At 38.7% G+C, this 18,709-nt stretch overlaps 1 protein-coding gene across 1 annotated transcript in view; it reads right to left on the bottom strand.

Annotated features, from left to right (window-relative positions):
- The window catches only part of nfic (nuclear factor I/C), a 79,532-nt gene that overhangs the window by 46,070 nt on the left and 14,753 nt on the right, over positions 1–18,709 (bottom strand). Inside the window, 1 exon segment of the mRNA XM_043247464.1 lies at positions 9,748–10,279. Coding sequence (XP_043103399.1) covers positions 9,748–10,279 — 532 coding nt within the window.

The raw sequence follows: 18,709 nt of genomic DNA, 5'->3' as shown, positions 1-18,709 counted from the left end.
GTAGAAGCGCCCCATGTGTATATTCTTTTGCATGTATCGTGGCTTTATGCGTGTATAATTATGTGTGTGTCCTATCTTGGGCACTGAAATGAGGATAGTATGTGATGCCAAGAGAGGATGTCAGTCTCTGACCTGGGAGGTTCTGGCCTCCCCTCTCCTCTCTGTCTTTCATCTGTCACTTCTCTCTTTCAACACTTTGATCTGTTGCTCTCTGTCAAACATCCCTCAGCCTTAAGATCTCATGCCTCCATGGAGCAATACCAAAGCGCTTCAAAGTCAGACAGCGAGAGAGAGAGAACTATAATACTTGGTTTCTTTCATCACCTTCCCTTAGCTGAGTAACTGTAAAATGTACAGCATAATTCAGACGGCACAGCTAACTATAGCCACTGCGGGATTGTGTGATATACTGGACGGCAGATATTAAAAATAAAAATGTTGAAAATTAGTTTCAGACGGCAACATATTGCTATTCAACAACGTTCAGACACAAAAACATATGTTTCCACGTTTTTGATTTGACTACATCAGCACTGTAGTTTTTCTATAAATCAAATCCAGATAGAACGTATACACAATAAACATATGGTATATTAAAATATACATTTAAAAATGAAATATATTTTAGTTAGTTTTCCTTTCTTTCGTACAAATGAGCGAATCTGAATTATTGAATCTGTTGACAGCCATAGTTTTATTCCATCAGAGGCTGCGGCATGAAAAGGCCATGAAAATCTCCAAAACGGCAACAACGAGCAACTTCCAAAACCTCAGAGACGTCAGGGGGAAATCAGAGGAAGCCCCTCAAAGGGTAAATGACACGGCGAATCGCCTGACTCATCAATTCAACTAAAACATGGTAGCCAGAGAGGGAATTTTTCAGGCTGAATAACATGTCTGCAATTGTCTTGTCACAACACACCACATTAAAGCCGAACGCTGCTGTCACAAAGAAAAGCTTCTTGTAAAGTTTTGAGACTTGCGTCAGTGTGTGTCGAAGTGCGCATTTTTCAAGTTTCATTTATGGCGAAGGAGTTTCAGTACCAGCATTTAAACAACGCTGTCAACGGTAAAGAAAAATGAGAGTGTCACTTCCTGTTCTGGGGGAACGGCTTCCGTTGTCGTCATTTCAGACATCCTTCTGAGTCAAGATGGAAAATGATACCAATTTAATTTCCCATTTGTGGTCACAAACTCATTAGTTTAGACATATATGAGGTCACGCTAAATTAAGGGGATTCCAACCAAACTTGAAAAAGCTTTTAAATCTGTGCCAAAAATGACACTTTGATGTTGCTGGTTTCAATTGAAAATTTCAGTTTCGCTCCCCAAACATTTGTTCAGTGTCACCTTGCAACAACTTGCAGCATGAGTACATTTTTCCATTTTAAAAAAATAATAATAAGTTACTTAAATAAAATGCTAGTTTCCATAACGGACACTAATAATGTTGCATGTGGTGTACTGTGCATGTATAGTTTTGCATAAAATGTGTCTTTTTTTTAATATTATTAGTTAACACGACAAATTTGTGAAAAATATTTAACCGTTTGCAAAGTGTTTAAAAAAATCCCCTACGAAATTCTGAGTGCATTGAAAAAACATTGCTCTTGAAATCAATGTATTCTTCTGTAAAAAAAAACTGAACAGTGCTAACGGTGGTAAATGTGATTTGTTAATTTATAAGTTTGCAATTGTTCATTTTTAATTTATACTTGGAAAAAAAAAAAATCTGTGAACATACTAAATTAAATGTGAAAAATTAAAAATTAAAGTAAAAAGACCAAAATGGTATTTTTGTGTCAAATATATTCCAAAAATACTATTATTGCAGTGCATATCTTAAAATTAGAAACATGCAATATAAAATGAACATTTAGCTGAATTAAAAAGGCTGTGAAGTTCATGATACCTGAAGCATTAAAAATTTGTGTTCTAAAGGTGACATCGCAAGCAGTGTTAATTTGGGCCCCATTGACTTTCATGAATAAAACGCACTTTTACAATAAAATACCACATGCAAAACTGCCCCAACTGTTTATCAAACTCACCCTCGGCGCAAGTCCTGTGACAGTCATATTGGTCACTGGCAGCTGTGCCGAGGTTGAGAAATGAAGCTGACACTTTCGTTCACACACAGCCTGGCAGAGCAGAGACGGGGTGGGTTACGTCTGTGGAGTTGTCTCTCTGCACTGTAACAGCTGGGGCATCGGCATTTCAGAGGAAACATTTTTATAGGGCTCGAGGACACCGTCGGTCTGTCACGCACAAACCTACTCGCTCTACTCAATCTCCTGGACGCTTCAAACAGATTCCTGGCACTTCTTCATCCGCTCCCTCCACCTATTCTCTGATATAAGTCAGTAATCCAACACTCCCGGCGAGGCCGACCCCCCTGGAACCTCAAACACTTTCTCTCATTCTCTCACACACATACTCCAATTAGTAGCGGTTTAGCCGAATCTGACCGGCAGACAAGGAGCCGCGAAACAGTGAGTATCATGTAAACGTTTTTTTCTTTGATTAAAGCGAACTAAAGTGTGCGCCGCCAGTCACAAACACCCTGACAAGTCAAGGACAAGAACGTCACTCCTTGAACATTCACATCAATATTCACTTCAATTGCAAATGCTTGCTACTAGAGTATAACAATTATTATGCTGAGAATTTTTCCGTACATATAAAGACAAACAAAGTTATAAAAATATTTGATTTATTTTGTAACAGCATTAAAGATTGGTAGGTAATTTTCAGTTTTTCAGTGAGGCAAATTTAATTTTATATTAATATATATAATGATATTTTATAAAAAATTATTTATTATAAAATATCCACTTTTCAAATTTTTCAAAGTAATTCAAAGTAACATTAATTGAACTAAACAAACCAAAATATTTACAACTTTATTCAAAAACTTGAAATGTGAAACATACCCTAGCATATATAAAAATGAACTTTAACCTAGAAAATAATAAATGCTGTGACATTTGTGATAACCTATAATTTATCATAATATAACTTTATAATAAAGTGATTCTTAAAATCAAATAAAAGCAGAGTCTCACACTCAGGGTTATGTGAAGACAAACAGCTGGTAAATTAGGCCTCCATGGCTCAGACAGTTCAGGTGGCCTCTATTAAATTTCCACTAAACAAAAATGCGAAGAGTTCCAGATGGCGGAACGAGGGTGACCTGTAACAGCGGTTTGAGATACAGTAATGCACCATGGGTTTATCAGGGAGTCACTGTTTAATCAGCGAGGAGCTGCGTCTGGTTATCACCCTCACTCTTCAGGAGGTTATGTAAGGTTATGAGGAGTACGTGCACACGCTACTGATGTTAACCATCAGATGTAGTTTAATATGGATGCATTGCACAGTTAGGCGTATGATAGAAGACACCGTCCTGGCACTAATATTTACTAGCTAGAACACAGAGTTACAATATTTTATTAGACCATTCTCAAAGGATAGGACCATATGAGGCCCAGTTAATCAACACATTGACGAAGGGTTGAAAAGAAAGTCCAAAAATAACCTGTAATTCTGCTTGTCCGAGCAAATTAACGTATTAACTTTTCTGGTTCTTACACCGTTATTGCAATTTCTAATACTCCCGTTATCTACTCGCCAAAACATAAACTGTTCTCCTATTTCCACTTGGTGAGTGTTCATTTTGGACTCTGATTGGTGGATGTGCAGTTTTCCGCTGCGGTCTCATGGGGGTGGTCAGCGTATCTCACGTGGAGCGGAGCGGGGAGCGTGTTGTGAACAGTCAGCACTATCAGCTGTATTCTGCCCGGCTGCTCCACACATTGATCTGACAGATTGATTACCATAGAGCTGCACTGCTTCTGACTTTCATCTGTGACCTCCCTCTGCACACAGCTCTTTCTCTCCATAAACTGCACAAGCATATATCTATATAATATACGCCGTTTTATTTTTTTTTCTGTGCATCTTTTGCTCAGCTACAGTCACTCTAATATTGTCTGTCTTGACTTTGTCTTTCTCATCTCTCTTGATTATTATTCATTTCGGCGGGTTATTTCATCTCTGCTATGGAACTATGGAATACATCAATCAGAAATATATTGTGGTAATAAATAATTGCTATATTCATGTACAGTTATTTTACAAGTTTACAAATATCTTGCACAATGTGATTACTGATTAAATGATTAAATATTCACATAATTGCAATGCATTAATCCTAATTTATTGATTCTGCTAAATTCTTCTTTTTCATTAAACCCACAAACCCCCTGCAGTTCCTTTATTTTTAATGCAATTCATGTTATTAATAAATGGACTATATTTTCTTACTCTTTATATTTTTATAGCAACTTGGTAGAATATTACCTATTTAAATTAATGTGATAAATATGTAACGTTAATAGTAAAAGTAGTCTGATAATATTACATAAAATGAGTACTGTAGTGGATGATTAAGTCAATATTACTAAATACAATATATGTAATGTAATCTGGATGTTTTTTTGGTTTTTTTTACAAAACATACTGCCATAATCATACAAATACATATTTTTTGTATTTTAGTTTAAGAACGTATCTGTCTTTTACAATGCTAAATCTTACAGATTATGCAAGGGGTACAAGAAAAAAGGTACAAAAGCTGCCATTGGGGCAGAAGGTAAATAATTTATGTCTAAAGGGTCCATACTGGTACCTTTAAGGTACATATTATTCCCCTAAGCATATACAATAGCACCTGAGAGGTGCAAAGGTTTACCTTTTGAAAAGGTACCACTTGAGTGACAGCTTTTGTACCTTTTTATCTGAGATTGAAGGTTACGTAAACTAACCACTGTAGACAACAGTACCATGAACTGTAAATGTTACTGTGTAAAGAACACAGTGGCATTATCAGCATCAGTTATGAATAGTATATTGCTTGTAATATGAGCTACAGTGACATCAAATAGGAGCTTCATGCATCAGAGCAAGTGTTTAGCTTTGCAAATATAACAGTGTCAAAAGTTGATTTGATAGAAGAGAAAGAGAAATCAAAGCTCCATTATGTTACTGAATATCGACATATTCCAACTCTAAGGATTTCTCCCCTCAGACAGAGAGACTGCATGTCCGACTCTTTTCGGAAGAGTGCTCTCTCTCAGGAAACACTGCTCAGAAAGCAGCCAGAGGTTTGGGCTAGCACTTATTAACTGTAAATAACAGGTCTTTCACCGAAACACTTAAAGAAACAGTAAGTGTGAAAAGAAAGTTCAGTGGGGTTGGAACACTTTGATGTTTTTTCATGAGACCCACAAGCTTCAGCCACAAGCTAGCAGATCTTGTTTTATGTCAGGAAATGGCACATTTGACTGTCACTCATAACGTATAAAGAATACCTGTGCTTTAATCCAAAAATCTGAGAGCTTTTCAAAATAAAACTTTAAAAGTAAATAGAATGTGTTTTTTCTGACCTATGGACTAACTGTATATTTGACATGTACAGTATTGTTATAAGTAACTTAGAAAAGTGATTATTACTGACATGCCTGTAGAGCACAACAAAAAAGTTATTGTTATATTCCAGCAAGTGCTGCCTTGCTTTTTAAGTGCTGGCCCTTTAAGAAGATAAGCACGCCGAACACCTCCCCCTGTTGGAGGCCGAAAGCGTTGTGAACTTGACCTGAGCTGACCCTCTTTCTCCCACCCCTCCCAAATTTCCGCTGCCAGAGCACTGGAGCACATTCCAGCTCCTCTGTGTTTACTGAACATGTGTGTGTGTGTGTGTGTGTGTGTGTGTGACCATGTGCACACACGTGTGTGCTTGCTGCATCTTCCTGCTCGGCTGACTAGCAGTGCACGCTCACACGTGAAACAAATGAAAAGAGAGTTGATGTGTTTTAACGGCTCCTCAAACAGCGGGACACTGAGGCCCGGAGAACGAGCTTCAGCCACAGACGCCTCCAGTGCCACCAAACCAGCCGTGTGCTCCGGTTCGGTCAAACCACCATCCTGTTTGTTTTGACAAACGCAATATTTATTGTCCCAGCAAAAGCTTCAGAGACTGCGAGTTATAAAAAAAGATCAGAGGAGGACTGGGGCACGAGCCAGATCATGTGACCCCCGCTGGAAAGCGATACGGGGAGCTAGATAAATCGTATATCTCTAATGAGGCACGTAGCCTAATCTTTCAGAAATGTAATTAATTTGATCATCTTTCGAGGGACCCGTTTCACCCCGAGAGACTCGCGGTTGAAGCGTTTGCGAAGCGAATAGCCTGTTGAACGAGAGAAGGAGGGCAGTAAGAGTAATGGCCACTGTTTCTCGATCTGGCCTCCATGTGGGACCCCCCGCCCCACCCTGCTCTCCGCTCCATTAGCAAAGATATCGAAACAGAGCTGAAAGTTTCAGCGCGCACACACACACACAGCTGCTGCTGCAGAAACACAGCCAGTCCTGTTCAACTTCACTGAGATAAAGGGAATTTGAGCATGCCTTGCAAGTGAAAGATGGCCCTGTGCCTTTAAGGGCAAATGCTGACTGTATGCCTCTTTCACTCTCGCCTTTTTCTTGGCCACTCCTCCTTTTCCTTTCCTTGCGCTCCCTCTCTTCTCTCTCTCCGTGGTGCTGCTGTTGGTAGGAGTGAGGGAGAATGGACGCAGTTCCTTATCGGACTGTTTACAGCAAGGAGTTTGTAGGCTATTAGGCAGGTCAGGTGACATGCGGGCTGCCTGTCTGACCCAGACAACCGAGGGTGAAGGTCACCTGAGGGGGCGGGGAGACCAAAGGGGCGGAAATAAGAACGAACGATAGAGTGAGGGAGCGAAAGAAAAGGAAGAAAACGGCAGGCTGCAGCTGTGGGCTAAAATAATTTTCCAATGCTTTGCCAGCATCTACAGCACTTGTGCTGATGTGATATTGTTTTTGTACAACAGATGAATAATCATAAAAGTTTGTGAATAAAAGATGTATTAAGTAAAAGAAGTACATTTTGCGTGGAATAGGTCCATTTCCTTCTCCCAGGTCAGTGGTGGGTGAAACAGTTCATACACTAATGTTCAAAAGTCATAGTAGTTTTTTGGTTGTTTTTTTTTTACTATTATTCAGAAAGGATTCATTCAACTGTTAAAAAGTGTTACTGTTTCAATGGCTTCATATTTCTAGTAAATGCATCAAAGAATCCTGAATGAAAAACCTGTATGAAGGCCACGCAACTTCTTCAATATTGATAAGAAGACGTAATGTTTCACATTGAATAGGCATTTTATGATTTTTCTAGGATTACGAGACACTGAAAACTAAACTGGCTGTTGAAAATTAATTTTTGCATTTAGGAATAAATTGCTATTCATCATTTATTAAAATAGAAAACAGTTATTTTAAAGTGTAGTGATATTTCACAATATCTCTGTTTTTACTGACTTTTTGATCGATGAATGTTGCCTTGGTGAACATGGGAGACTTCTTTTAAAAACATTTACAAAATCTTACGGACCACAAACTTTTGAGCAGCAGTTTACTCTGATCTGGAACACTGCAAACACAGGTCGAGTGACACAAACTGTAAAAAGTTCCAGATAATTTTGACAAGTAATTTTGCTCCCACACACGAACAAACTCTCATTAGAATATCAGCTAATTAATATCTGCTAACTCTTTACTGCGATGGCACCTAAACAGACGTAGCTTTGCAACACTCTAATAAGTATGTAGTCAGTAAGTATGTAGGTGCAACTTTACTTATAGTCAAACGAAAGGGACCGTCAAAATAAAGTGAAATGACGCTTCTGTAAATGAGGAGATGTAGATGACAGCAGAAAAGAAAATAAGCACACAAAGAGATGCGATCGGACTATTCACACATACACAGAACGCTGAGTCACCCCAACTGCTGCTGTTCTGAACACACACACACACACACACACACTTCTTCATCCTGTCACACTGACCTCTCAACTTAATAAGCACTACACATTCTTAATATACATACACAAACCGTGCTGTCACCGAGACTGAGCTTCTTAAATTTCTATAGAGTCATATCTAAATTACTGAGAACAAGTAAACGGTATTACAAAGTTATATTTGTACTTCTGTAGCATGTTGTTAATTACCACAGAAAATAATGCTGACTCATACTTTGGTTTTAAAAAACGAACGGAAAATGCACTTACAGTAATACGTACACACCGGAAGCTCAGCGAGAGCTTGTAGTCAGGTTTATGAGAGTCACAGTAAAAACATTTGTTGTTTAAGTTATTTACTAAATTGTCTGAATCATAATTCCGAGGTCTGACTACTTTTCTACGTGGATGAACCTTCCAGTTCATCGGCCCGCAATGTTAATTCCTGTGGGTGGAGTTTTATTTACGGATAATTACATCACATTCTTTCCATGTTGCTTACCGGTAACCTTACGCTAGAAAATGCATGTTTTAAATGTGTATTCAGGCTTAATATATGTACACAGTAAATGTTTGTTGTTTGTTTTTAAAAGACTAAAGGATGAGTCAAAATTATGTTTATTTGTAGCTTAAATCAAATGTATAATTTAGCTGTTACGGCAACGCTGAATTTCCGTTACTCCAGTCTTTAGTGTCTCTAAGTGTTTCTTCAGATATCATTCTAACACGTTGTTTCGTTGCTGAAAAATATTCCTTGTCATAATGGATCTTTAAAACGTTGGTGCTACCTAATTTTTTTTTTAAATTAATAAAGAAATAAAACGAATAGGTGACATTATTGGTGTACATCATATACTACAATTTATCTAATGCCACTTGAAAGTAAAGTATTACAGAGATACAAACAGGGGAGAAAAAAGTGATCAGAGGCATTCTGCACATGGAATTTTCTTTTAAAGATATTTGCTTTACATGCTCCTTTGTAGTAAATTTTATTGTATTTTCAAAATATTTTTACATTAAAAATAAATAAATAAATAAATCTTGTCACAATATTTTATGAAAATCAGGATAGAATATATTTGATCAAAATACTATACAAAACGTACTGAAACAACCAGATTAAGATTTCTTCAATTCTTAATCAGACTGAAAAAAAAATGTAAAAAAATGTAATAACTGACCAAACTGAACTAAAAAAAGATATGACCAGTCTTGAAGAAAAAAAGATCTTAATTTACCCCTGTTCGACTCCCTTTCGATCTCAAAAAAGTGAACTTTTTGTATCTATGTAATGAATCAATTTGTGTTTTTTAAATGCTTGTCAAATTAGCAAATGACGAAAGCAGGGTTAAATCGTGCATCAGCCCGAATGTATCCCAGCAGCCTCCACAGCTCCATTTATACAACAAACCTCCAGTAAATTAAAACGCATCTACCGGCCTGTCAGAGCAGACCCACTTATTTTAAATGATTCACAATGTTGTCTTAAATTCTTTCTTCCTGTCTCTCTGGTTAAAACCAACTAAACGTCTGTGATTCTGACAGCACGGCTCTGGTTTGAAAATGTTGACTAGTGCGGTGCCTCGCTCTGCATTCTGAGGCCTGCAAGCAAAAGCTGCACACAAAATTTGGCGCCCCTGGTATCAACAGCACAGGATGATGAGTCAACAGCTTTCTCAGAAGAATGAACCAGAGCATCTTTCTGTGATATATGCCACACGCCAAACTGCCTCTCCACAAGCCTAGGCTTCTCTGTACCTTTGCACAGCACGACTTCCCGGTACTGCTGGTTCAGCAACAGCGCAGTTCCGAGAATCATCCGAACGGACGAGGATGCGTTCAAATGTTGGCGGTCGTGCAAACTCACCTCTCTCCTGCACGAAGTAGGCGAGGTAGAGGTCCAGCTCTTTGACGGACACGCTGATGTGATGAGGCTGGACGCAGAGGATGGGATTGGAGCACTGGCCGCCTTTGACCAGACGCTCCCCGTCCGTGCTCTCCAGCGGGATGCCCTTGAACAGAATCACCATCACCAGGTCCAGGCGCCAAACTTTATCCGCCTGCCGCAGACAATCGATGCGCCTCATCTTCCCCTTCTGGTCCGGGTTCGAGAGGACGCAACATGGAGGCTTCTTCCCTGTGATGGACAGCACAAAGTCCTCCCGACACTCAGGCCGGATGTCCTTGCGGAGCTTGGCGAGGAGGCGAGACGCCCACTTCTGTTTGACCTCGGGCTTCTCGCCCAAGAGCTCATCCTTGACGGCGCGTTCTTCGTCCTTCGTCATCCGCTTCTCGTGCTTTTTGAAATACTTGCGCTTACGGGCCTGTAGGTTGAACCAGGTGTAGGCGAAGGCACGCACGTGCGGCAGCAGCGCCTCGATGAACGGATGGAATTCATCCTGGGAAAGAAGAGGAAAAAAAAAAAAAAAAAGACGTTATTCATGTGTTTACTCAAAATCTATTTCTGACAACAAAAGCCACGTCTGCAGTTCAATTCGAGTACAAAGGGGAAATGAATCATCCTGGCTCTTTCCTCTATTGACGCATTTATTGAAAAGCGTTTTTTCCCATATGTTGATTCTTTCTTTTGTTTTTGTTTTTTTAATCAAATGAGAAAACGTAAATTCCAGATTTATTTTCTTCTAAAACAACAACAAAAACAACTTTCGATGATATTGAACAGATCACAATTAACTGTGTACAAGGTTTTCTGTTGCACCCACAATCCTCCATTGTTTCCATCTTTCACCGAAGCCCCATGTGCAGTCATCATTTATCCAATTATGTTTTGTTGACTATTTTCACTTTCAGTGGTAAGTTTTCAACAACAACAACACACACAGATGTACCTCCCAGGCACGTTGAGAACCGCAGTCCCTTAACCGTTTAGCGCAGCATTCATTTGGTCTGACTAATTACTTCCATATTTGACCATTTCTAAAAGCCTAAACTAGCACCAGACCGTGCTATAAATGTTACTAAAACCCCAACCGAACATTAAACATGCGCATCTATCAATTATCATTAACAAGACTCGAAGCTCTGCGCGCACCGCCGTGGCCATTTGTGCGTGTGTGTGCATAAAACAGTCATAATGAGAGCGCTGCTTTACAGTTCTGCGATAATCATCAGCCCAAAAAAAATCCCCACATGCGAATGAACTTATGTTCAATAGGAGGGTTTTGCGCTTATGGCAAAATAATGAAACTCAGGCTCGAGCTGAATGATGTCAGCTGTGGCATCAATATAGCATGACATCGTTACCAGAGTGTCACTTTTGCTTAGGCATAATGCAACCGCAGAGAGAGAGAGAGAGAGAGAGGAGAGAGAGAGATGGCCAAGGGCTGCTTGGCCAAAGTAATTCAAACAGAGTGAAATAAAGAAAAAGAAAAAAAAAAGAGAGAGAAAACACAGTGCTCCCCGCTCTGGTTGTGCTGCGAGCAGTGAGCAGGTTTTAAAAGAACATAATGAGACGTGACTTCGGCACGCTGTGGATCTCATGCGATAAGCCAGTTCTGCAGCTTACGGCAGTGAAAGCTCTTACACTCTCACAGCTGCTCCACAGAAACCATCTCCTGAAACACCAGAAACTTTACTGTCTTCTAAACTAAAACAAGCCTTTTTATACTGCTTAACGCCTTCCTCAAAACACTACCCCTTCGAGAGTGATGAGGGTTGAGAGACAAAATAGGTGAAAAAAACAATGCAGAATGTAAACAATGCATGCAACTAATTGTGCCGTTTTGAAAGAAATGCAAAATATGATGGTATTTTGGATACAAATCCATCTGAACAACTCTATGTAAGAAATACAAGAAAGTGCAGTCCAAACTATTTCTTTGCCGGTGCATAACTGAAATCAACAAAAGGAAGAAAAAAAAAAAAAGTCCCAAACATACTTGACTCCAATAACAAATGATGTTTTGAGCAGAATTGGGTTGCTTTAGTGCAATCGTTTGACAGCACAGCTTTTTTTTTTTTTGACTGCCCTGTCCTTGCGCTGCTTCATAGCTTTACTGAAAAGACGTTTTTGCTGAAATGTTTTTGAACTCAACAGCAACAGCGGCGCATAATATGTTTTTATTTCCAGTTATTTAAACATTTGCACCGGGAGAAGCTGAATGCAGACAGATTGCAGTAATTGGGAGGTTGAGAGACTCACTGTACGCACTCACATCTGTAATCAGTCGACTCCGACGGAACTGATACAGTTACTGAGTAAACTTTCCAAAGATTTACAGAAAAAAAGAAAAAAAAAACGTATATGGAAAATCAAGGCTGACAAAAGCCAGAAAACCAAGCTGCGCAAACAGGCACAATATATGATGTCCAAAAAACTGCTAAATCCTCATCAGGTTCAACTGCATGTGTTTAGAAAAACGGTAAGGTCGTTTTATTTAGCTATGTTAATGTCCAAAATAGCTTGCCCCAAAATAGTTTCCCAAACTAAATTCCAACGGACATTCTGGCTTGAGAACTTAGAAGAGTCTGGACACAATTTTCACCCACTGACAGCAAAGATTTCCAGGAAGGAAACGCCAGGAGGAAATAGTGATTTCAGGAATAGAGGGGGATTAGAGACGGGCCTGTTTCCCTGCAGACGTGTGTGAATGTATTTTCTTTTCTTCAGAGCTCCTTTCACTGCTCTAGCTTCAGCACTAGCAAATACACCAACCACTCGGGCAAATATAAACATTTGTTGGGCATTTTCTTCTTTCCGCAGCCTTGGAAAAAGCTCAGAGGCAGGTCAAATGAGGCCCAAACCAGGCAAAGACACACAAAACTGGGCAACTGTGTAATTTCTGCATCACTAGTGTCACCGCACAGAACTGCAACGGAAAAAAATTTCTAAACAAATTTCCTGAACATGGCCAAAAATATATATCGCAGTGCGAGTTGGAAGAATCATGCAAGGATATGCAGAATTTAGCAATGCAATGCAATGATAATGAAAAGGTAAACAAATAAACTAATTAATTTGTAAATGAATTAAAAGTTCACCAAAACCAAAAAAAGACATGGTTAAGTGAGGGATCAATATAAAAACATCTTTGCATTGCTTGACAAATAAATTAAACAATTGAAAAAATTTGAAAAACTAAATTCTGACTCAATTGGTCATATATATAATTCACTTGTTGTTTTTTAATTTTCTTTTTCTTATTTATGATTTAAATGTAAACAATAGAAATAATGCTTTTCAAATAACAAGCCACAGCACAGCAACCTCTTAAAAACAAGCTGTTCCTTGACTTTTTGGAGACAACTGGTAATTTTGTGAATTCAAACAGTCATGTCCATAAACGCTACTGCAATATAAACACTAGAATAAAAATTCTACTGTCTGACACAGATTGAAGAATATATACACTGCTATAACAGCAAACCCTATATGACAATAAACAGAAAATGAGGAGAACCTGAACCTGTCACCCACTTAAGCATCCCAACTCAACGTGTCAGACGGCACTAGCACATATATACCAATATATATATTAGATATTTTTAAACCCTGTGCCTTACTGTTACAGTAAATACAACACCAACATGAAGAAGATCAGAGAACTAAGAAGCATACTGCATTTCTCTCTTTCAGTCGTTCTCTCTCTCTCTCTCTCTCACTCTCCTGTCTACTCTGTCTTTTTCCATATTAGGCCTGGACCGGCTCCAACGGAATGCTGTTTTTACTACAATCAGTCTGAGAAGAGCGCTTTGACTGTATTTTGTGTGCACATTAAGGATGAGAATGTTATTGATAAACATGGCTGATGAATGGCTTCATTATGGCAGATGAACTGAGCATCTTTGATCTGACAGAGGCCGATGGAAGGGCGGCCGTGATAGCATGAGGCAAAACGGTGACCACTGGAGTGTCCTGAAAAAGCCAGGCCTACCAGCTCTGCTGCTCTCTCTCTCTGTCAGCCGCGTAGACACACACACACACACACACACTCACACACAGCTGTATTTATGCAGTAATTGAATCATTTTGTTATTGCAGAGCTCAGGGAAATGTGTTTTTATTCCTGTCCGTTGCTCGGATACCATCTTTATTATGTCTTAAACAGAGAATGTAACTTTTTTTTTTTGGTTTGCGCAAATCTTTTTCCAAGTAGAGAATGAGAGAGAGAGGGAAAGAGAGCGGGAATGAAGGAGGGAGGGAGCAGTCCAAAAGATGACAAAATAGGGGTGTTGCGGTCACACACACCCACACAAAGTGTTGCTATGGTCACCCCGCGTGTCACAAGCATGTGTCCCGAGGCTGAGCTTTTCCCAGACAGTTTTCCCGAAATTACGCGGTCAGGAAAATTGAAGATTGATTCTGATGCTGAAGAATTAGAAGATTTTCCAAGACACATCATTAGCAATAAAAATATCTGCCGGCTTTTAAAACTACTATTTTAGTAAAACCATATGGAGCGATCAATTAAATAACCCCGCTGTTTTCATACTTTGCTATGATTCACCTTTCACCTGTAGAATGCTGTGTGCCAAGAGAAAGAAAATGCCAGTGAGCCTTGAATTTTTGTAACACTGCAATTTACCCAGAATGCCCTGTGAGCATTAACAGCAGACAGCCCCCCCCCTTCCTGCACTGTTGCACTGCTGTTGCCAAAAGCACTTTCTTACTCTTTCAACTGACTGGCTGAGATGTAGATCGTCTAGGATCTAGGTAATGGATTCAACTTCGACATTCTTTCAGAGCCAGCGTACCCAAACAGGGAAGAGCAGGCATGCTTCTGTTTGGGACACGTTCAGAATCAGGTATTCTGGGTATAATTTGCTATGTAAGTCTTATTTACAGCAATTAAAACACCACCAAGCAAATATATTTGCATGAATCAGTGCAATTTAAGTGGACATCATTTATTTTAAATGGACGGTTTTCTTCGCAGTAAAAAAATATCCTCGTATATTAATAAAATTACGATAGAAAAATCACAAGGACTCATTTGATGATGCCCTTTTCCGGGCCTTGAGGGTGGTAGTTGCGTTGCTGTCTAAGCAGGGTCAGAAAGCACTCAGATTTCATTAAAAAATATCTTTGTGTTTCGAAGAAGAACAAAGGTCTTAGAGGTTTGGAACAATGAGAGGGCGGCAAATGAATGACAAAATTTGGGGGTGAATTATCCCTTTCACAAGGGTCAAATTAATTTTATGTATAATGATATAAAGAGAAAATTGTTTACAATTTTTTTCCCACTACTACTGCTTAACATTTCATGTCCGCTACCCAAATGTAATTTTTTTGGGATTGGAGTCTACACAAGTGGAAAATAAAAATGAAATAAAAGCAAAGCACCACGCACCGAGAATTTAACCAAGACAGCAAGTTACATCTCAATAGTCCTTTGTGTGTCTTCCTTTCTAAACACTACTGGATGCATCTGAGAGCTTATCAAAGACTGAACACTGCAGTAGGTTATTCCTCTGTGCCCAGCGGGCTGATGGGAGATGAGGTTCTGAATGCTGAGTGGATCAAAGTGGATGTTCTGTGACTCACACTGCATCTTTCTTTTCCTCCCTCACTCTCTTTTCTGCACAAGCGCTGAGTCAGCCCTCAGCCACGCAGCATCATAATGGAGGGAGGGGGATGCTGGGTAACCAACCTCTCTCAAGAGGAAAGGTAGCGTGGACAATGTGCTGCAGTGGTATTTGGGTTACGCTGTTTGCTCTATTTAGTGTGATATTTTGATTTCTATCAGGGCTGTTAATTGAGACCAATTAATTAAAAATGTGATGTATATCACAGCAGCACATGGTGCAAAGGCAAGAAATACCGTCTGCATGTGACGGCATAAAAAAAGGTTCGAATTAAATTAAGAACACATCCTGCATGAATAAACCAATGTAGTATTACACATCAATTAGACATACAGTATTTATAAAATCAAGTTGATACATAAAAAAACACTCTCCTTATACATTCAAGTTAAAATGTAATTTTAAATCTTGCTGTCAAAAATCATAAAATCTACAATAAATTTTCATTTAATATCTCCTCGTCAAAAATAATACAAATTAAAACCTTGTTGCCGAGGTAATATAATAAAATAAAAACCATCTACCTTCTACTTTTGAAGAGCTTAACTACTGAAAACAAAAGCTCTTTTGATAAAATGGGGCAAAAAGATGGTGGGAAATTTAATAAGCACAAAGGACAAAGAGAAAAAACAAGAATGTATCTCTTCATACTCTAAAACATACTCTAAAAGATGCATGTGACTTCCTATCATTGAATGAAGTCGTAGGGTTCATGTTCCCATGACAGCTAAAAGCACCTGTTCCATTAGCATTTGAAATGCCATGAACCTCTCATTGATGATACAAGGAGAGGGTTTGTTTCCTTTAGAGTTTGAAACAAAGACGGAAGAGGATAATTATGCACGATTTAATCTATGCAACAATTAGTGCCTTGCAACCACTAGATCTTCATGTCTTTGTGATTCCCATGTGTTCTGCTAGAACTAACGGGAATGGGGGAAGGAAGAATGTCAGTCTTCAATCAAAAACATTGTTTAAAACATGGGAAAATGTCGTCTCTATCAGTAAAAGTGCCTAGCGATGTCTTTTCTATCCAGTTTGCAACCTGACTAACTTCAAACCGCCTAAATTGCCCTGATTTTAGCAGAGATTGAGGCTCACGAAACACGAAAGTATAACCGTGCGTGCAAAGAATTCAGTAGTATGGTATTTTCCACTCAGCAGTTGCTTGGTTCATTTGCAGAAGAGGTTGCCAGTTGTAAAAAATGTCCCCAAGTTTCCTGGTTTCTAAATGACTGAGGTCAAAGTAAATGAACAAAGAAATGAAGCTCTTGGAGGTGTCAAACACCTTGCACCTTACCCACGCAAACACAAACTACAAACTGTGCAAAAGGCCAACTACTTTCTCCGTAACCAGAGACAAATATCTCTGCAGTTTTCCTTTTTTTGCAATTATTTATAACAAACGAGCATAATGAATTTCTATGTAAGCCGAATCATTCATTAAACCATTCTTACGGAAATGTGAATTTAATAATTATTTACAAAATGCAGCTTGTTTCGTATGCATAAAGCCTAATAATCTCCACTTATTTTTCTCCAATTCCGGTAACATTCATTTTAAACTGATCCTGTGTACCTTCTCAGTGCTCGTATCATGTTGTTAAAAAAAAAAACAAAAACAAAAAAATCTAAATCAAAATGTAATGACTTACTTATTCTGCAAACTGACTTACTTTTCACACTGAAATCACTAGATAATGTTGACCAACAGACTAATAGCTATTTAGAGACTGCTATGTAACATCCAATCAATTCCCATTTGATAAAATCAAGTTCTGCTCTACATTTCTTCTCATTGAATATCCTGTTTCACTCAGAAATGCATTTCACATTATAAAATGGGTTGCAAGTGACAAATAACAAAACACAGGTGGATTGTTTATTCAAACCCTACTTTATGGTTTATGTTCTTTGAATACATACGTTTCAAGCTTTTACTGGGAGATAAATATATTCTCATTTCACAATCTATTGATTAGCAAAGCAGCATGTGGCTAGTCTTCCTTGGTTGAAATATCACATGAATGTAATTTGCAGTATTTAGCGGAATACAGTAAAAACTAGGATGCGACTTAATCTTATCCATCGGATTTAACTGGATCATGAAAAGTGGCCTATGATATTATTAGCTACAATGTTTCACCACTCACGCACCCTTGATTACGCCATCTGTAAAAGTCATTTCAAAATGATTACGAATATTATAAAAACAAATGCCTTTTTCTTCAGAGTAACACCAAGTCATGAATTATGCACAATAAGACTAATTATAGTGAACAGGGTACGTTTGATGGATGACACGGTCATCAATCACTATTGTTGAAACATTGTTGTTAAATATCCCCTTCAAACAAATGTGCCAGCAGTTATTAATAATCCACTTTGTCTTCCTGTCCACTGCAGTTTGGTAAAAACAGTTCATTCCCTCCCATTCACACTTTTAGAGGAAGGGACAGCTGGAGCTTCATCGTCTTAGCATACGTGCTGACCGCAGAACCACAAATACAAACAGCCCAGTGACTCCGAGTCCAAACACTGCCTAACAAACACACAGGCCGCAGTCTGTTCTTACGCCGTGTGATCATTAGGGACTGCTAGAAAAGGCTGGGGCATAACCGTGCTCCTGGGAAACAGCTGTGCCTTCACAGAATTGATTTGTGCAGTGAATCACAAAGCCACACAAATCTCTTGTCTGAGTGTCAATCAATGCAACTTGCACTCCACCACTTTCACTCTCTGTGTCGGTTTTCCAGCCCAGTTTTACTTTGAACTGCTGTCAATATGACTTTTTTTTTTTGCAACTCATTTTACTAATGGGATGTTCAATCAGAAAAAACTTAGGGCAAAATTTCTCAAGGAAACAATTTCAACCTCAATGCCATCTCTATGCATCACAATAGCTGTTGTTATTTGGGTCTTTCCATATCCAATCAACCAAGTCTCAAAAACCTCCCTGGCTCAAGTATTTGATTTTGGTAATATACATTTATGAAGCAAGACATAAATGAAAGCCAAAATATTAAATGTTACATATTTTTTTACTGAGTAATCTACTGTTTTGTAGAGGGGGGTCAAAATGACAACTTTCACCTGAGATTTGAAGCCAGAATTCATGAGGGCAATAATTATTGTACTGAAAAATGGCAGAATCAATGTTATTTTTTTTATTATTATTATTAAGAGATTATTAGGGTTTGCTGGTAAAATCTGTTGTATTATATGCCAATGGTGACAGTTCAAAAATGGGAAAAAGTACTTTCCTCCCTAATGTCTGCATGCCT

This window comes from Puntigrus tetrazona, chromosome 8, assembly GCF_018831695.1.
Source record: "Puntigrus tetrazona isolate hp1 chromosome 8, ASM1883169v1, whole genome shotgun sequence".
Classification (NCBI taxonomy): domain Eukaryota; kingdom Metazoa; phylum Chordata; class Actinopteri; order Cypriniformes; family Cyprinidae; genus Puntigrus; species Puntigrus tetrazona.
The sequence above is the reverse complement of the archived record's forward strand: the minus strand, read 5'-3'. Positions and strand labels throughout refer to the sequence as shown.